Below are 21,365 nucleotides of genomic sequence, written 5' to 3'. Positions count from 1 at the left end.
TGATTTGATTTTTCTCCCAGATAGATGACAAGGAAGAATCAAATCTCTCCTCATCAGGAATACCAGAGGAATTATTTCGAGAGAACGTACGTACCAAACTGAGGGTGAAACCCATATGCACCAAAAAATTGTGACTTATCAGTGGACTCCTGACAACGGTTATTCAAAGCAAATTCAGCCAACGACAAAAATGAGGACAAAACACCTCAAATATGTCTCCAGATTCTGGTTAGTGTGTTCAGTTTGTCCGTTCGACTGAGGGTGAAAAGCCGAAGAGAAGGACAAACGAATCCCCAGGCGAGTACAGAAAGCCTTCCAGAATCTGGAAACAAATTGAGTCCCTCTATCAGACACCACATCCCAGAGAATGCTGTGTAATTTCACAATGTTATCAACAAATGTCCGAGCCAGAGTTTTGGCATTGGGTAAACCAGAAAATGCAATAAAGTGTGCCATCTTACTGAAGCGGTCGACCACCACCAAAATCACCGTCATCCCAGAAGAACTGGGCAAATCGGTGATAAAGTCCATGGACAAGTGCGTCCAGGGACGGGATGGGATGGACAAAGGAAGAAGAGATCCTGAGGGCCGAGTATGAGTCACCTTGACACGTGCACAGGTCTCACAAGCTGCATCATAGCCCTCAACACTCTTATGTAAACCCGGCCACCAGAATCTCCTAGAAATAATATTGACAGTGGATCTGCTCCCAGGGTGTCCAGCAAGGACAGTATCATGATGTTCCTTAAACACCTTGTGACGAAGTTCAGAAGGAACAAACAACTTCCTTGGGGGACAGGAATCAGGTGCCTATCCCTGAACTTCTAACACCTCCGCCTCCAGTTCAGGATAGAGGGCGGATACAACCACCCCATCAGCCAAAATCGGACCAGGATCCTCAGTATCCCTCTCCCCCAGGGAAGCTACGCGACAAGACATCCGCTTTGACATTCTTGACCCCAGGGCGAAAAGTGACAATGAAATTAAATCTGGTAAAAAACAAAGACCATCTGGCCTGCCTTGGGTTTAAACGTTTAGCCGACTCCAGGTAGGCCAGATTTTTATGATCGGTAAATACAGTAATGGGATGAATCGCTCTTTCTAACCAATAACGCCATTCCTCAAAGACCAACTTGATGGCCAGCAGCTCTCTATTGCCAACATCATAATTTCTCTCGGCAGACGAGAGTTTTAAAAAAAAGAAAAAAGCACAAGGGCGCCATTTGCCAGGAGAATGACCCTGCGACAGAACTGCACCAACTCCCACTTCTGATGCATCCACCTCAACAATAAATGGCTGAGACACATCAGGCTGCACCAAAATGGGAGCAGAAGAAAAACATTTCTTTATAGTGGAAAAAGCATGTAACGTCTCTTCCGACCAGACAGAGAAATCCACCCCTTTCTTAGTCATGTCAGAGGTTTGACAACAGTGGAATAATTCAAGATAAATTTTCTGCAGTAATTGGTAAACCTCAAAAACCTCATAAGCACTTTCTGATTCTCAGGCAGATCCCATTCCAAGACCGCACAGACTTTTTCGGGATCCATGTGAAAGCCCGAAGCGGAAAGCTGGTAACCCAGAAAAGGAATCTCTTGAACAGCAAACACACATTTTTCTATCTTGGCATATAACTTATTCTCCCGGAGGATCAGCAAGACTTGTCTCAAATGATCATGATGACTCTCCATGTCGGGCGAATAAATCAATATGTCATCCAGGTATACGACAATAAACCTTCCCACCAAATGATGAAAAATGTCATTGATGAAATTTTGAAATACTGCCGGGGCATTGGTCAAACCAAAAGGCATGACCAACTTCTCAAAATGACCCTCTGGGGTATTAAACGCAGTCTTCCATTCATCCCCTTCCTTGATCCTGACCAGATAATATGCCCCTCTTAGGTTTAATTTAGAAAACACCTTAGCTCCAACAATCTGGTTGAACAAATCTGGAATCAGGGGAAGGGGATAAGGATCACGGATAGTGATGCGATTCAACTCTCAGAAATCTAGACACGGTCTTAATGTCCCATCTTTTTTCTTTACAAAGATGGTCTGATGTGGTTATACAACCGAGACTTTGGCAACTTAGCTCCGTGAATCAGATTGACAGGGCAATCATATTCTCTATGAGGGGGTAACTCCTAATCCACACCCTCAGCGAACACATCAGAGAAATCACAGAGAAACGGGGCAACATCTTAGTAGATATCCCAGCAAGAGATGTGACAATACAGTTGTCCATACAGTAATCACTCCAGCCCTTGATCTGTCTCGCTTGCCAATCAATGACAGGATTATGTTTGGACAACCAAGGCAACCCTAGCACCAGAGGGGCCGGCAGACTCTTCATTATAAAACAAGAAATACCCTCAACATGAGAATCCCCCACCCTTAACTGGATATCCTGCACTGTGTGAGTCAAAGATTTTCGAGAAAGGGGAGCCAATTCCATAGCGAACACTGAAATCTCTTTGTCCAGTGCATTAGATTTAAAACCATGCATCAGGACAAACTGGTAATCCACAAGGTTAACCCCTGCCCTGCTGTCCAAAAATACCTCCACATCAATATTTTTGGAATCTAGCACCACCCTGGCAGGCAGGAGAAAAGGGTACTACCGGTAAAAGACAAGAGCATGTTCTCAGATTCCCCAACTACTCTGCCAAGAGTTAGAGAAAAAAACCTTTTTTTATTTATTCTCGCCTACATATTTTACATAGGGACAAACATTAACAAAATAACCCCATTTACCACAAAAAAAACAGAGTCTCTTTCTAGCCCTGAAGTTCTTATTACCAAGGTCTGGAGAGACCCATCCAAATTGCATAGGTTCATCTCTAGACATGGGCTCAGGTGTCTCAGTACCCCGAGTGTCAGAGGGGACCGACCTCCCTTCAGGTAATACGTCTCGAGAGAACGGAGTCTTGCACCTTTCCCTCAGACGTCTATCAATTCGTACCGCAAGAGACATGGCAGCCTCTAATGAAAATGGATTTTCATGGAGTGCTAGGGCATCTTAGGTTCAGAGCAGGTCTGGACTCCACTGGCGGAGACAGACGCCTGACACCTTGCAACAGTTTCACTGAGGTCTGCTACCTCCAGCGACAACCCCTGCTAGCGATCCACCAGTGCAGAGACAGGATCCATGACAACACAGAGCAGGGGAAACAGTAACGCTAATAATGTCACGGGTAGTAAGGGAAAGGAAACAACAAACTACAGACTAGGCCCCAAGCCTATGGAATAAAGAGGTCACATCCTAGCAAACCATGACCCTCTCCCTAAGCTGCTAACCACATGTGCAAGTCTCAAAGGTAGAAATGCACAGGAACCTAAGACTGCTGACACACTGCACCAAACCCTCAGCTTAGGGAACAGGGAAATAGGCAACCGGCTCCTTCCAACCTGAAGGAGCCAGTGTCTCCCTGAGGCCTAGTCAGGACAAACACAACAAGAAAAGGGAAAGTACTTAGCTTGAGAAGCAACTGGAACAGGAGAATCACCACACAAGCAGAGCACTCCTCAGAAGAACTATTAGCCGCAGGGAAACCAGTGAAAGGCGGAACATATAAAGAGGGCACTTGACTGATAATGAGCAACACCTGCAAAGGGGTTGAAACCTGTCAGCAACAATGAAAACAATAGAGATCTGTCAGATCGACTCCTGAGTTTTCCGTCTATCTGAACTTCTAAGATCTCTCCCAGAGCCGGTGGTGACAACTACCTGTTATGTGCCATAACGGCCGCTATAAAATTCAGGGAGTGCAGGTTTCACATGCATGCTGGGCCGATTCCGATTTTTGTCATTTTTGGCGCCAAAATGTTAAAAGGGATGTCTTACCACCCAAAGAGGTGTCGATGTTCTCGTAGCAAAACCCTAATGCGAAAGTCCAAGCCACAGCTTCCGAGGAGAAATACAGAGACAGGAACGGAGTGGCCTAAAGAGAGAAGCCTGAGGGAGCATCACCTCTGAGTTCAGTTAGTGTAGCACACCAGTTGGTTGGCAGTGTGAAAGGTAGGGAACACCAGAAGAGATTGAGGACAACTTGCCGCAGTAGAGACCCATGGTCACACACAAGGGTGAACAACCGCCATTCCATTCAGTGCAATGTTGTACCAACCATTGCGAATATTAAGTTCGAGTTGGTCAGCCCCCATCTTCAGCTCTTTACTCTGTCTGACTAACCTGGAAGACACTTAAGACTAACTTATACTATCAGGCCACCTACCCTCGTCATTTGCCTAGTGTCAAACAGAAAAAAGATACATTGTGAAATTCCCAAAAAAATCCAATTTCATTTTCTTACCATGTACATGTACACCTAGTGAGCCCTCTAAGAGGTCAAATAATGTGATACATTTTTTGATTGATGGAGGTAAACTGAGTGCAATGTAGATAAACAGTCAAAACCAAATTCCACTCCAGCGTCCCCTGTGCTTCCATGCTTACATATACGCATTATTTGTGTCAATTCTCATTTTCATGGTATAATCAGATATTTGTTTCCTTTGCAGAATATAATATTACAAGTGACGGCTGGCTTATCTACAATGACAGCCAATACTATATTAGCACAGAAGAAATGCCGATGAAGCAAGCACAAGAATTTTGTAACCACAATTTTTCCCACCTTGTCACTATTAACAGTGAATCGGAGAGAACATTTATCTGGAAATATGTAAGTTCTGGATACTAATATTCTTCGCATTTTAGGCTCAAGGTCCACAGCAACTTTTGGTCAAGTAACAGTTGGGGTAAAATTTAGATCGGAGCGGGATTACGATTATTCCGCATAAGGTTGGCGATTGGGTTACTAAGGTAGCTTTGGCATAACAAAGCCAACTGATAGTTTTTATAAAGAAGGCTGATCATGTACCAAATTTACCACCCAGCCTGAGTCACTGTTATAAATCCAATGCATGTCTAGACAGCCTATGGTAGTTTACACCATACAGTATAGAATCTTCCCCATGATCTATGCCCTGACAGCGGCAGCCTTTTGCAGTCTCACTAGTTTCCAGTTGAAATCTAATGCAGGCACTGATCATTCTCGGTCCTGTGCAGGTAGGGAATGCTTTCTGCTGTGGGCAGCAGCCTCATCAGTACACTTCCAAAGACCACCCAAAATGGCCTGTATGTCTGCAAGGAGGAAGGAAGTCTACCGCGCATATGTTTTATTTATTTTTTGCGGTGCAGACGGATTACGGACCCATTCAAGTTGAATGGGTCTGCATCCGTCTGCTGAAACTGCATGGATGGTGCCCGTGCATTGGGGACCGCAAACGGCCGGCACACTTTCATGTGCATGAGCCCTTATAGTGCTTGGAATGGGTCATTGAAAAAAATAAAATTGCTTGGTCCTGAAGGGCCAATATATAGCTTTTCTCTTCTTGATCTTCTTCTCTTTTTCCTTTTTAGATTAGAACCAAAAGAAAAGAAATAGCGTATTACATTGGTTTACGTTTGGGACTAGATAAAGAATTTAAGTAGGTGCTTAACATATAAGACTCTGATGTTATTTTTGATAATTGAATGTTTATGGCTGATATACTATAATATGATTTCTTGATAATAAATTGTGTAAAGTAAATGGACATATGTGAGTAATACAGCAAACTCTAAAACAATAGATAAAGTAATTTGTTTGAATTATATAATAATTGGATAAGGGAATACATTATTAAAATCATACTAGGTAATGGAAGAGATACATTAGCACAGCAAAAACTAGATACAACTAAATTTAAAAAAAATTCTCATCAGATTATTTTACTTGCATATTATTTAATTTGCATATGTAAATGATTCTAAGTCTGTAAATAAAAGAATAAATAAATAGTTCTATTTGGTTACATAGTATAAGAACTATTAGAGTAATAAATTATTAAAACCATACAAGGTGATAGAACACATACAGATGTAGCAGGGTTAGCACTCCAGGTCTAAACTCAAATTTCTTAACACATCGCTTTATCTTCAGACAAAAGCCATTGAAAAGCAATTGAAGGTGTTTGCTTAGATTAGATAACACAACTCAGAAATCTCAGAAAACAGGAGTTAACTCTACTCCATCGCGTACATTGAAACAGTGAAACATTGTATTCTCAATAGATGTATCAAACACTAAGAGGGTCATTTATGAAACAGGGATACGCCTAAATTAGGCATATTTCTGTTGCAAAGTGTGGCGCAAAGGACATTCTCCCAACTTCTCCCGCACATGCCAGGTCTGGCGTGGGCGGGTATTGGCCGGGAGGCCGGTCTCATTTGCCATTTTCTACGCCTGGTTTAGGCATAGAAAATGGTCTTAATGTAAGACAGCTAGGAAGCTGTCTTACGTTTAGAAACTGTGTTGGATCTAATTGAATCACACGGTAAAGATACTAGGTTGTACGTTCACTTAAGAATATACATATCACACTGCCTGAAGAACGTATTTAAAATAAAATAATAAAGTATTTATTAATAACTGGTTAAAACAGGAAAGATTCTGTGCATCACTTTCGTGACTTTCAGGCACCAGACTGGACTGATGTTGTCAAGGATAAGTATTGACCCGCTACATCTAAAACAGTCTGGACTAGATCCTAATCCTGCTAACACGTTGATACTAATAACCTGCAGGAAAAGGAATGAGGACACTGTCCATGTGTCAAGGGTAGGATTAGGATCTAGTCCAGACTGTTTTAGATGTAGCGGGTCAATACTTATCCCTGACTACATCAGTCCAGTCTGGTGCCTGAAAGTCACGAAAGTGATACACAGAATCGTTCCCGTTTTAACCAGTTATTAAAAAAATCTTTATTATTTTCTTTTAAATACGTTCTTCAGGCAGTGTGATACGTACTGTGTTGGATCTACCAAAGTTACGAAGCGGCCGGCACCTCTACATAACTTCGGCGGATCCACCGCCAGGTATAGGGCTTATTAAGACCAGCGTCTAAAATGATGGTTTTAATAAATGTGCCCCTACATTACCTGCAGAGGAGGTGATTCTTGTAACAACCACCAGAGTAACAGCAAATGTTGCTTCTAATGCTCATCAGGAGCGCCGTGTTTCAAGGACAATGTAGAACATCTACATAAATATACTTGGGAAATATTTTGATAGCATAAGAACTATTTAAATATATAAAATAAATAAAACCATGGTGGGTAATAAAACCATTAACAGGAGAAACATAAAACCAACATTAAAGGGAATCTGTCACCGGTGACCTCCCTATCCAAAGTTGTTTTTGTTTTGTTGATACGAGGCTCCGTTCCCGATTTATGATACTTTTTCTTAATATGCAAATTAGGCCTTTGGTGCAATGAGGGCGTCACCATTGCTGTTGTAGCACCTGAACTCTGCAACTTTTTGTGGCCAGACCCTCTCTTGCTGCTTTGACACTGTCTGGTCCTGTCAATCAAAGCAGCCAGGGAGTGTCTGGCCACAGAAAGGAGCGGAGCTCGGGTGCAACAAGAGCAATGGTGATGCCCTCATTGCACCAAAGGCCTAATTTGCCTTGAACGGCCTAATATACCCTTTTCTTTACTTTCTGAAAAGGTCAAAAGTAAACTGGATAATTTTTATTGTTTTGCTTTTGAATTGAATGTGGAGCATTTCTAGTGTTATTATAATCATGTTGCACTTTATTAGCTTTTTTAAACTCATTTGCTATTTTTTTTTTTTAACATTACTGAAAGTAACCATTGAGAACCCACAATATGAATCAAATGCATAGCTGTACCTGAATAGAGAATCAGACCGGCTGGCATCAGTGGTCGCTAACTCTTAGAGAGTGAGGGGAGCTGTATGATATACATACACTGATGTGAACGCACCAGGGGGACGTGCCAAAATTCAAGTGAATAAGTGAAGTGCGGGAGATAGGATGCGCCAGATTGGCAGCTCATCAATGTCAGTTGCACAAGATCTCTATAGGGTGCATGATGATGGAAAGAGGAGACTACAATGCCTACTGCTGATAGTCCTGTGGTAAATACTTTCAGAAGGAGCAAAGACACTCAAAACAAGATTACTTCCCAGATGATCCCAGGTATTGTCTCATAAAGGGGTTGTCTTACTTCAGCAAATGGCATTTATCATCTAGAGAAAATGAATACAAGGCACTTACCAGTGGCGTGCCTAGGGTGTTTGGCACCCGGGGTGGGTCCTTTCTCTGGCACCCCCCCAATATTTTAAAAAAAAATTGTATCCCCTCAGAGTAGTATTGCCCTCATTGTACAACCTTCACAGTAGCTTTGTACAGATGTGTGCCCCCTCACAGTAGTTATGCCCACATTGTGCCCCCTCTCACAGAAGTTATGCCCACATTGTGCCCCCTCTCACAGTAGTTATGCCTTTTATGTGCCCCGTTCACAGTTGTAATACCCTCCTTGTGCCCCCTTCATAGTAATAATTCCCATTGTGCCCCCTTCATAATAATAATCCCCATTGTGTCCCCTTCATAATAATAATCCCCATTGTGTCCCCTTTATAGTAATAATGCCCATTGTGCCCCTTCACAGTAATAATGCCCATTGTGCCCCCTTAATAGCAGTAATGCCCACTGTGCTAGTAATGACCTCTGTGCCCCCTCCATAGTAGAAATCCCCACTATGTCCCCTTCACAGTAATAATTCCCACTTTGCCCCCTTCACAGTAATAATGCCCTCTGGCTCTGTACCCCCTCCATAGTAGAAATGCCCATTGTGCCCCCTTCACATTCGTAATTTCCCTTTGTTCCCCCACCATAGTAGTAATGCCCCTTGTGCCCCCTCCATAGTAATAAAGTCCTCTGTGCCCCCTCCATAGTAAAAAAGTACTCTGTGCCCCCTCCATAGTAGTAATGCCGTCTGTGTCCCCTCCATAGTAATAACGTCCTCTGTGCCCCCTCCATAGTAATAAAGTCCTCTGTGCCCCTCCATAGTAATAAAGCCCTCTGTATTAAAAAAAAACATTAAAAAACCCACAGTAACTACCTACCTTGTCCTGTTCCTGAAGCTCACAGTCCTCTCTTCTGTGCAGGCACAGATCGCTCTGCAGCAATGTGTGGGCGGAGCTTCTGCAGATTTCTGGGCTGCAGGCTCCGTCCACACAAGCCGGCAGCGCGATCTGTGCCTGCAGGCTGAATGGTGGAGCAGGGAGAAGTCTTCCTGCTTCACCATTCTGTGCGCTGCCGGCCTGAAGGAGTGGAGGAGCGCTGGGAGCTGAGCAGTGAGTGACAGGACCACAGCTTCCAGGGCTCCAGCAATGAGCGCTTCCATCTGTATTGATGGAAGCGCTCATTGCCTCTGGCACCCCCATGAGAGCCGCCCCCCCCCCCCCTTCCCTTAGTACGCCACTGGCACTTACTAATATATTAACCATATTGCCCCCTTTGCTGGCTGGAATCATTTTTCCATCACATTATATTCTGCTTGTTTCCATGGTTACGACCACCCTGCAATCCAACAGCAGTAGTCGTGCTTGCACACTATAGATAAAGGCGCCGACCTCTCTAGTGGTCGGGACCAGAGGAGTGTGCATAGGCACTATTCCCTATAGTGTGCAAGCACGACTGCTGGATTGCAGGGTGGTTGTAAACATAGAAACGAGCAGTGTATAATGTGATGGAAAAATGAATCCAGACAGCAAAGGAGGTAATCTGGATAATAACACTACATTAGTAAGTGCCTTGTGATAACTTTCTCTGCATGATAAATGCTGTGAAGTTGAACTTTTGATGGTGGATGACAGAAAAACACAGTGTAAAATCTTGATGGTATGATGTTAACCCCTTAAGGACATAGGACGTACCGGTACGCCCTATTTCCTGAGTCCTTAAGGACCAAGGACGTACCGGTACGTCCTAACTTTTAAATCGGGATTCCGGCACCCGAGGGGTTAAACAGAACGGGATTTCGGCTGAAATCCTTCAGCCGGCATCCTGTGACAACGCCAGGGGGGGTGATGTGACCCCCCCGTGTCGGCGATCGCAGCAAACCGCAGGTCAATTCAGACCTGCGGTTTGCTGCGCTTTTTGCAGTTTCTGATGCCCGCGGTCCCTGACCGCGGGGATCAGAAACTTTAGAGTCGCTAAAATCTATATTTTTCACCCCCCCCTGCACCCCTGCATGAGTTGATGCCGGCGGGTGGTGCGGGGGGGGTGTCGCAGGCGGTGGGGGCGTTGCGGGAGGCGGGCGGTGCGGCAGGCGGGATCGCGATCCCCCGCCCGCCTCCCCATGAATGATCGTTGGCTTCTAGTGGTTATACCAGGGTGCCAGCACATTGCTGGCACCCTGGTATAAACGGCTGACATCTGTGCAGATGTCAGCCGTTTAACCCTTTCCATACCGCGGTCCGTACGGACCGCTGTATGGAAAAAGTTAACTGTCATCGGTCAGGGAGCTCCCTCCCTCTCCATCGGGGGGCTGCTGTGCCTTTGCAGCCCCCCGATGGAGAGGGAGAGAGCCCCCAGAGAGCCCCCCTCAGCCCCGTGGTTACCCTTCCCCGTCTGCGAAGTTCTGAGCAGACGGGGAGGGTTCCCATGGCAACAGGACGCCTGCTCAGGCGTCCTGCTGTCCATGGTGCTGAACAGATCTATGCTGAAAGCATAGATCTGTTCAGTGTAAGTAAAATACAGCACAGAACAATATATATTGTACTGTACTGTATTATACAGACATCAGACCCACTGGATCTTCAAGAACCAAGCGGGTCTGGGTCAAAAAAATGTAAAAAAAAAGTGAAAAAAGTTAAGATAAAAAAAAACATTTATCACTGAATAAAAATTAAAAAAATAAAATAAACTACACATATTAGGTATCGCCGCGTCCGTAACGACCTGATCTATAAAATGGTCATGTTACTGTCCCCGCACGGTGAACGCCATAAAAATAAAAAAATAAAAACTATGAGAAAATTGAAATTTTGCCCACCTTACTTCCCAAAAAAGGTAATAAAAGTGATCAAAAAAGTCGCATGTACGCCAAAATAGTACCAATCAAACCATCATCTCATCCCGCAAAAAATGAGACCCTACTCAAGATAATCGCCCAAAAGCTGAAAAAACTATGGCTCTTAGACTATGGAAACACTAAAACATGATTTCTTTTTGTTTCAAAAATGAAATCATTGTGTAAAACTTACATAAATAAAAAAAAAGTATACATATTAGGTATCGCCGCGTCCGTATCGACCGTCTCTATAAAAATATCACATGACCTAACCCCTCAGATGACCACCGTAAAAAAATAAAAATAAAAACAGTGTCAAAAAAGCCATTTTTTGCCATCTTACGTCACAAAAAGTGTAATAGCAAGCGATCAAAAAGTCATATGCACCCCAAAATAGTGCCAATCAAACCGTCATCTCATCCCGCAAAAAATGAGACCCTACTCAAGATAATCACCCAAAAACTGAAAAAACTATGGCTCTTAGACTATGGAGACACTAAAACATTTTTTTGGTTTTAAAAATGAAGTTATTGTATAAAACTTACATAAATAAAAAAAAATGTATACATATTAGGTATCGCCGCGTCCGTGACAACCTGCTCTATAAAATTACCCCATGATCTAACCTGTCAGATGAATGTTGTAAATAACAAAAAAAAAAAACGGGCCAAAAAAGCTATTTCTTGTTACCTTGCTGCACAAAAAGTGTAATATAGAGCAACCAAAAATCATATGTACCCTAAACTAGTACCAACAAAACTGCCACCCTATCCCGTAGTTTCTAAAATGGAGTCACTTTTTTGGAGTTTCCACTCTAGGGGTGCATCAGGGGGGCTTCAAATGGGACATGGTGTCAAAAAAACCAGTCCAGCAAAATCTGCCTTCCAAAAACCGTATGGCATTCCTTTCCTTCTGCGCCCTGCCGTGTGCCTGTACATCTGTTTACTACCACATATGGGGTGTTTCTGTAAACTACAGAATCAGGGCCATAAATAATGAGTTTTGTTTGGCTGTTAACCCTTGCTTTGTAACTGGAAAAAAAATATAAAAATGGAAAATCTGCCAAAAATTTGAAATTTTTAAATTGTGTCTCTATTTTCCATTAAATCTTGTGCAACACCTAAAGGGTTAACAACGTTTGTAAAATCAGTTTTGAATACCTTGAAGGGTGTAGTTTCTTAGATGGGGTCACTTTTATGGAGTTTCTACTCTAGGGGTGCATCAGGGGGGCTTCAAATGGGACATGGTGTCAAAAAAACAGTCCAGCAAAATCAGCCTTCCAAAAACCAAACGGCGCACCTTTCACTCTACGCCCTACTGTGTGCCCGTACAGTAGTTTACGGCCACATATGGGGTGTTTCTGTAAACAGCAGAGTCAGGGCAATAAAGATACAGTCTTGTTTGGCTGTTAACCCTTGCTTTGTTAGTGGAAAAAATGGGTTAAAATTGAAAATTAGGCAAAAAAATGAAATTCTCAAATTTCATCCCCATTTGCCAATAACTCTTGTGCAACACCTAAAGGGTTAACAACATATGTAAAATCAGTTTTGAATACCTTGAGGGGTGTAGTTTCTTAGATGGGGTCACTTTTAGGGAGTTTCTCCTCTAGGGGTGCATCAGGGGGCTTCAAATGGGACATGGTGTCAAAAAACCAGTCCATAAAAATCAGCCTTCCAAAAACCATACGGCGCACCTTTCCCGATACGCCCCGCTGTGTGGCCGTACAGTAGTTTACGGCCACATATTGGGTGTTTCTGTAAACGGCAGAGTCAGGGCAATAAAGATACAATCTTGTTTGGCTGTTAACCCTTGCTTTGTTAGTGGAAAAATTGGGTTAAAATGAAAAATTAGACAAAAAAATTAAATTCTCAAATTTCCTCCCCATTTGCCAATAACTCTTGTGCAACACCTAAAGGGTTAATAATGTATGCAAAATCAGTTTTGAATACCTTGAGGGGTATAGTTTCTTAGATGGGGTCATTTTTGGGTGGTTTCTATTATGTAATCCTCGTAACTCGACTTCAGACCTGAACTGGTCCCTAAAAATTTAGTTTTTGTAAATTTCTGAAAAATTTCAAGGTTTGCTTGTAAACTTCTAAGCCTTTTAACATCCCCAAAAAATAAAATATCATTCCCAAAACAATTGACACATGAAGTAGACATATGAGGAATGTAAAGTCATCACAATTTTTTGGGGTATTACTATGTATTACAGAAGTAGAGAAACTGAAACTTTGAAATTTGCAAATTTTTCCAAATTTTTGGTAAATTAGGTATTTTTTTTGTGCAAAAAAAAAAATTTTTTTGACTTCATTTTACCAGTGTCATGAAGTACAATATGTGACGAAAAAACAATCTCAGAATGGCCTGGATAAGTCAAAGCGTTTTAAAGTTATTAGCACTTAAAGTGACACTGGTCAGATTTCCAAAAAAAGGCCTGGTCCTTAAGGTGAAAATGAGCCCGGTCCTTAAGGGGTTAAAGAGGTTGCGTCATCTCAGACTTTGATGGCGTATCACCAGTCAGATAGGTGCGGGTCCCACCCTGCAGCTATCTTCAGTATAAGAAAAAGTGTGCCCTCCATTCACTGTGCAGCCCAGGGAGGGAGAGGGATTAGCCACCTTGAGGAGTAGAACCACCCTCATGACCACCACCAACACTCCCATCATCCCTGGCCCCAGCATCATCCCTGTTTCGAACAGAGCCTATGGACAGGTGTGGTGCTGCTTCTAGAAACACAGCAGACCATTTTTTTTTTACTGATCCAATCCCTTTAAGGCCTCATGCACACGACAGTTGTTTTTTGCGTCCGCAAATTGTGCGTCGGCTAAAAAAAACGGATGCGGCATCCGTTTTTTTCCACAGATCCCTTGTAATAAATGCCTATCTTTGTCCGCAAATCTGAAAAAAGTAGGACATGCACTATTTCTTTTGCTGAAGGGAAACACGGACAGCGGACGCGGAACACAAACGGATGACCTATCAGCATTTCTTTTGCTGACCCATTGAAATGAATGGGTTCCCATCCTATCCGCAAAAAAAACAGAACGGAGGCCGAGAAAAACAACTGTCGTGTGCATGAGGCCTAAGTATGTGATCATTCTCCTTTAAGAATGTGTATTATAATATAACATTATGTTGACAATGCCATTTATTTGTCATTAGGTGGATGGACGGTTCCCTAGTTGACTTTGTCGCCTGGGCGTTAAATCAGCCTGACTTTGCCAATGAAGATGAGTCTTGCACAGAAATGCTTACAGAACGAGGTATGCCTCAAGCCTATAATGACATCTCTATATGATAGAATATACCATAATTAGGGTTGAGCGAACACGAACTATAAAGTTCGGGTTCGTACCGAACTTTAGGATTTTTGGACTCCGGAATTGAATCCGAACATTTCCGTAAAAGTTCGGATTCGGTGTTCGGCGCTTTCTTGGCTCTTTTTGAAAGGCTGCACAGCAGCCAATCAACAAGCGTCATACTACTTGCCCCAAGAGGCCATCACGTAGCGCTGCACGTCACTCTGCTGATACAAGCGTAGGGAGAGGATGCAGCTGGACTTGTGATTTCAGGGAGTGACTAGGAGAGAATCTAACTCAGCGATCTACAGACAAACAGTTGTGTGGGTGCAGGGCACAATCGTTTTACCCTGCCCTGAGGTCATTGACCAAAAAATACTAACTTTTAGAATTCTGTTAGTCAGGTGGGTGGCGGCTGCGGCGGCCATTTTATGCATGCTCAGTGCACCAGCACTGCATCTGAGCTTTTGGGACATTGCAAATCACCATTTTTTTGGGGCAAACTACAACATCTGGATTAGTCAGTGTGCAATTTAAGGTAGAAATACACCCATCATTTTCTGGGGTTTTAAAAACACACTATTTTTTTCAAAAAACAGTATTTTCCAGATCTGCAAGTGTTAAATTCAAGTTTAATATATACAGCTTTCATATTCTGTTAGCAAAAAAAAACTTTTTGGGCAATCTACAACATCTGTATTAGTCAGTGTGCAATTTAAGGTAGAAATACACCCATCATTTTCTGGGGTTTGAAAAACACACTCTTTTGACAAAAAACACTATTTTCAGGCCTTGCAGCATCAGCACGTGTGAAATTACAGGCTTATATACTGCTGTCAAATTCAGTTTTTAAACAAACACTCACTTGGGCACAAAAAAATTAGTTGGCAGCCTTTGATGCAGATGTCATTGTGAGATACACCCTTAATACATTTGGGTTACATTCAGAGATTTTAAATACCGCCATTTGGTGCACCAATATTGAATTCAGGCCTACACTGGTTTCAGGCCCTGTGAGATACCCCCTCTACATACAGGGGTTTGAAATACAGCCATTTGAAATACAGCCATTTTGTGCAAAGATATATTTACTGCAGGCCTACACTGGTTCAGGCCCTCTGAGATACTACCTCTACATACAGGGGTTTGAATGAGGCATTTGAAATACAGCCATTTGAAATACAGCCTTTTTGTGCAAATATATATTTACTTCAGGCCTACAGAGGTTCAGGCCCTCTGAGATACTACCTCTACATACAGGGGTTTGAATTAGGTATTTGAAATACAGCCATTTGAAATACAGCCTTTTTGTGCAAAGATATATTTACTTCAGGCCTACAGAGGTTCAGGCCCTCTGAGATACTACCTCTACATACAGGGGTTTGAATTAGGCATTTGAAATACAGCCATTTTGTGCAAAGATATATTTACTGCAGGCCTACAGAGGTTCAGGCCCTCTGAGATACTACCTCTACATACAGGGGTTTGAATTAGATATTTGAAATACAGCCATTTGAAATACAGCCATTTTGTGCAAAGATATATTTACTTCAGGCCTACAGAGGTTCAGGCCCTCTGAGATACTACCTCTACATACAGGGGTTTGAATTAGGCATTTGAAATACAGCCATTTGAAATACAGATTCAAGGTTAGAAGGCTCACTCACTGATGTACAATGGAATGGGTGCACTGCCACACAGCACTCCCTGTTGCTGTTTGAGAGTACAATTTGGAGAACAAGGGTTTGGCGTCACTCAATATCTGGCACAAATATAGGCAGGCAAAGGACAATATTCAGGAATATTATTTATTAGGTTACTCACAACATGTTGTGTAAAATAACGAGATAAAATAACAGTAAAACTTTAAAAATTATAAAAAATCACACATATAGCATATTAGGACTCCTATAATACTTCCTATGTTCAGTCTCTTTGTATTATTATATGGTTCACAGTTCATATATGGTGAATTACCAAGTGAGGTCAATGGTAGTTCAATTGATTTGAAACACTTTGGTAATATAAATGTACTTTACCACTCCTGTTTAGCCGTACAGATGCCTGGCTATGGGCTGCAAGGATCGCTCCTATTAAACGTGGGGCCGCTTGGCTGTAAGCTGCTTGGTTTGTGAACTGCAGGAAACACTCCTGTTGGCCGTGCGTCCGCTTGGCTGTGAGCTGCAAGGACCTTTGGAGGCGGGTTCGCCTGTCGACACTTCCCCGTATTGCTGAATGTTACAACCAACTCTGACCTTCCAGGACCTGATCGTGGCGTCCCACGTGGTTCGGCCGGATCGGTCAGGTGACTTCCTCTTTCAGGCGGGGTTTTCAAATGAGTACAGCATTCGCTTGTAATAATCTGTGTCTTCCTTGTATCGTCCCACACAGTCTGCCGACCTGGTCGTCCTCACAGCCAAGCGGACGCACGGCCAACAGGAGTGTTTCCTGCAGTTCACAAACCAAGCAGCTTACAGCCAAGCGGCCCCACGTTTAATAGGAGCGATCCTTGCAGCCCATAGCCAGGCATCTGTACGGCTAAACAGGAGTGGTAAAGTACATTTATATTACCAAAGTGTTTCAAATCAATTGAACTACCATTGACCTCACTTGGTAATTCACCATATATGAACTGTGAACCATATAATAATACAAAGAGACTGAACATAGGAAGTATTATAGGAGTCCTAATATGCTATATGTGTGATTTTTTATAATTTTTAAAGTTTTACTGTTATTTTATCTCGTTATTTTACACAACATGTTGTGAGTAACCTAATAAATAATATTCCTGAATATTGTCCTTTGCCTGCCTATATTTGTGCCAGATATTGAGTGACGCCAAACCCTTGTTCTCCATTTGAAATACAGCCTTTTTGTGCAAATATATATTTACTTCAGACCTACAGAGGTTCAGGCCCTGTGAGATACCACCTCTACATACAGGGGTTTAAATTAGCCATTAAAAATACAGCCATTTTGGGCAAAAAAATCTTTAATTGAGGCCTAGTCTGGTTCAGGCTGTGTGAGATACACCCTTTACATACTGTCGTTCTATTCTACTATTAATTAAACATCCATTTATGGCAAGATCCTAAATTAAAAAAATATGAGGAGAGCGTCAAATAAGGGATTTGGCCCAGGTTGTGGTGCTGCTGGTGGAGCTCCTGTTGCAGGGAGAGGACGTGGTCGATCTGTGCCAGCTACACGCACAAGTGAAACCCCTTCCTCAGGTGCGAGTAGGCGACAAAACCTACAGCGGTATTTGGTCGGGCCTAATGTTGCTCTACGAATGGTGAGGCCTGAACAAGTACAGACGATAGTAGATTGGGTTGCTGACACTGGATCCAGTTCCTTCACATTGTCTCCCACCCAGTCTCCTGCTGAAAGACCACAGTTGGCACCTGCAGCCGATGTCCATCAGTCTTTCACCTCACCACCTTGCAAATCAGCCATGCAGTCTGAGCCCCAAGTCATGCAGCAGTCTCTTCTGCTTTTTGATGACTCTGTTAGCAGGGTTTCCTAGGGACATCCACCTAGCCCTGCCCCAGAAGTGGAAGAGATTAAGTGCACCGATGCCCAACCACTTATCTTTCAAGATGAGTACATGGGAAGACCATCGCAGCACGTCTCGGATGATGATGAAACACAGGTGCCAACTGCTGGGGCTTTCGAAAGTGTGCAGACCGACAAGGAAGGCAGGGGTGAAGACTGGGTGGAAGATGATGTGAAGGACGATGAGGTCCTTGACCCCACATGGAATCAAGGTCATGCGAGTGACCTATGTAGTTCGGAGGAAGAGGCGGTGGTCGCACAGAGCCACCAGTACAGCAGAAGAGGGAGCAGGGTGCAAAAGCGGAGCGGCCGTCCTCTAGACAGTATGCCTCCTACTGCCCACCGCGGCAAGGGACCGAGCACACCAAAGCCAGCTCCAAGGAGTTCCCTTGCATGGCAGTTCTTCACACAATGTGCTGACGACAAGACACGAGTGGTTTGCACGCTGTGCAATCAGAGCCTGAAGCGAGGCATAAACGTTCTCAACCTGAGCACAACCTGCATGACCAGGCATTTAAGTGCAAAGCACGAGCTTCAGTAGAGTAGACACTTCAAAAACCAAGAAAGGTCTCTGGCTCCTCCTGCTTCCTCTTCTGCTGCAGTCGCGGCCTCTTCATCCGCCTCTGGAGTGACAGTGCCACCTGGCACCCCGCAAACAGGGGATCTTCCATCAACACCACCACCTGGGTCACCAAGCATCTCCACAATGTCCCACGCAAGCGTTCAGCTCTCCATATCCTAAACGCTGGAGAGGAAGAGGAAGTACCCCCCTACCCACCCGCTATCCCTAGCCCTGAATGCCAGCATTTCTAAATTACTGGCATTTGAAATGCTGTCATTCCGTCTGGTGGAGACGGATAGTTTTAAAGGCCTTATGGCAGTGGCTGTCCCACAGTACGTCGTGCCCAGCCGCCACTACTTTTCAAGGCAAGCCATTCCTTCCCTGCACAACCAAGTAGGGGTCAAAATCAGGTGTGCACTGCGCAACGCCATCTGTGGCAAGGTGCACCTGACTACGGATACGTGCACCAGTAAGCACGGTCAGGGCCGTTATATCTCCATAACAGAACACTGGGTAAATGCAGTGGCGGCTGGGCCTGAGGCGGATAGCAGTTTGGCGCATGTCCTTCCACCACCGAGGATTGCAGGGCGCTTCAGTTTGCCTCTTGTTGCTTCCTCCTCCTACTCTGCTTCCTCATCCTCTACCAGCTCCTCATCCAGTCAGCGTAACACATTCACCACAAACTTTAGCAGAGCCAGGGGTAAACGACAGCAGGCAGTTTTAAAACTTATCTTTTTGGGGGACAAACCACACACCGCGCAGGAGCTGTGGATGGGCCTTGAACAATAGACCGATGAGTGGTTTGTGCCAGTCAGCCTCAAACCCAGCCTGGTGGTGTGCGATAATGGGCAAAATCTCGTAGCAGCTCTGGGACTAGCCAGTTTGACGCACATCCCTTGCCTGGCGCATGTGCTGAATTTGGTGGTGCAGAATTTGGTTCCTTAAAAATTACCCCAACATGTCAGAGCTGCTGCATAAAGTGCGGGCCGTCTGTGCGCGCTTTAGGCGTTCTCACCCTGCTGCTTGCCTGTCAGCGCTGCAGCGTAACGTTGGCCTTCCCGCTCACTGTCTCATATGCGACGTGCCCACAAGGTGGAACTCCACCTTGCACATGCTGGCCAGACTTTGCGAGCAGCAGCAGGCTATAGTGGAGTTTCAGCTGCAGCACGCACAGGTGAGTTGCTCGGCGGAATAGCACCACTTCACCACTAATGACTGGGCCTCCATGCGAGACCTGTGTTCCTTGTTGCGCTGTTTCGAGTACTCCACCAACATGGCCAGTGCCGATAACGCCGTTCTCAGCGTAACTATCCCACTTCTATGCCTCCTTGAAAAAACGCTCCTGGCGATGATGGAAGAGGATGTGGCACAGGAGGAGGAGGAGGAAGAGGGATAATTTCGTAGGGTTTCCGGACAGTCATTCCCAAGTGGCTCCGAGGGTGGGTTCCTGCACCCACAAACCCAAGGTACACAATTGTCCAGTCAGGGCACAGTTCTGGAGGATGAGGAGGTGGAAGATGAGGAGGAGGAGATGGAGGAGGAGGAACCATGTTCACAGCAGGGTGGCACCCAGACCAGCTCATGGCCATCAGTGGTGATTGGATGGGGGGATACAGAGGACACAGACAATACACCTCCCACAGAGGACAGCTTTTCGTTGCCTCTGGTCAGCCTGGCACACATGAGCGATTACATGCTGCAGTGTCTCCGCAACGACCGCCGAGTTGCCCACATTCTAACTTGTGCTGATTACTGGGTGGCCACGCTGCTGGATCCCCGTTACAAGGACAACGTACCGTCCTTAATTCCCTCACTGGAGCGTGATCGTAAGATGCGCGAGTACAAGCGCACGCTGGTAGACACGCAGCTGGTGGCATTCCCACCTGACAGCGGGGGCACAGTGGAAGCATAAGGCGAAGGCAGAGGACGAGGAAGAGGTCGCCAACGCAGCTGGGGCACCGCCAGCACCTCAGAAGGCAGGGTTAGCATGGCCGACATGTGGAAAAGCTTTGTCAGCACGCCACAACAACCAGCACCACCAGCTGATATGGAACGTCTTAGCAGGAGGCAGCATTTCACCAACATGGTGGGGCAGTATGTGTGCACACGCCTACACGTACTGAATGACGGGTCTGCCCGCTTCAACTTCTGGGTCTCCAAATTGGGCACATGGCCTGAGCTTGCCCTTTACGCCTTGGAGGTGCTGGCCTGCCCTGCAGCCAGTGTATTATCTGATCGTGTGTCTAGCACGGCAGGGGGCGTCATTACAGACAAGCGCAGCCGCCTGTCCACAGCCAATGTGGACAAGTTCACGTTCATTAAAATGAACCAGGCATGGATCCTTCAGGACTTGTCCGTACCTTGTGCAGAATAGACATGTATACAGGCACTAAGCAGCCATTGTTATACTGCAGCGCAATTGCTCATGTTTGTATTTTGGATATTTCACACTCTTTTGGAGTGTACCTTAATTTTACAAAATTAAATTATATTGTAAAACCTGTGTTGGCTATCTCGTCCTCCTCCACCGCTGCTTCCACCTACTCTGCTACGTCCACCGCCTCCTCAAATTCCTACTCCATATGGAACTCGGCCCAGAAACCCGTTACCTGTAAGAGACAATTAATAAAGAATACAACTCCACATCTGTCACCCTGACTCACCTGGTTGCGCCTCCATCTATTCCTTTCCTTCTATTACTTTACACAGATGAAGGCCTACATCTATCAAGCCCCTTATACTAGATGCATCAAAAAGTTGCAAATTTTGGGACAAGTTGACCTGGCACATTTATTATCATTTACACCAGTAAACTAGTGCCCCTGGCTTGCGCACATTTCAGTTCTGGTGCCTTATAAAACCAATATGTGCCAAGAATATTAATAGTCATACACTTATTAACCCCTTCAGGACCCTGCCATTTTTCACCTTAATGACCAGGCCATTTTTTGCAAATCTGACATACTGTATGTCAATTTTTGTGGTGATAACTATAATACGCTTTTACTTATCCAA

The 21,365-nt window shown here is 44.4% G+C and overlaps 1 protein-coding gene across 1 annotated transcript in view; it reads left to right on the top strand.

Annotated features, from left to right (window-relative positions):
- Positions 1–21,365, top strand: part of LOC121002869 (macrophage mannose receptor 1-like) — a 300,143-nt gene that overhangs the window by 166,526 nt on the left and 112,252 nt on the right. Inside the window, exons 13-15 of the mRNA XM_040434498.1 lie at positions 4,525–4,688; positions 5,429–5,496; positions 14,097–14,197. Coding sequence (XP_040290432.1) covers positions 4,525–4,688; positions 5,429–5,496; positions 14,097–14,197 — 333 coding nt within the window. The remainder of the gene's footprint in view (positions 1–4,524; positions 4,689–5,428; positions 5,497–14,096; positions 14,198–21,365) is intronic.

Source organism: Bufo bufo, chromosome 5, assembly GCF_905171765.1.
Source record: "Bufo bufo chromosome 5, aBufBuf1.1, whole genome shotgun sequence".
In the NCBI taxonomy this organism is placed as follows: domain Eukaryota; kingdom Metazoa; phylum Chordata; class Amphibia; order Anura; family Bufonidae; genus Bufo; species Bufo bufo.
The sequence above is the reverse complement of the archived record's forward strand: the minus strand, read 5'-3'. Positions and strand labels throughout refer to the sequence as shown.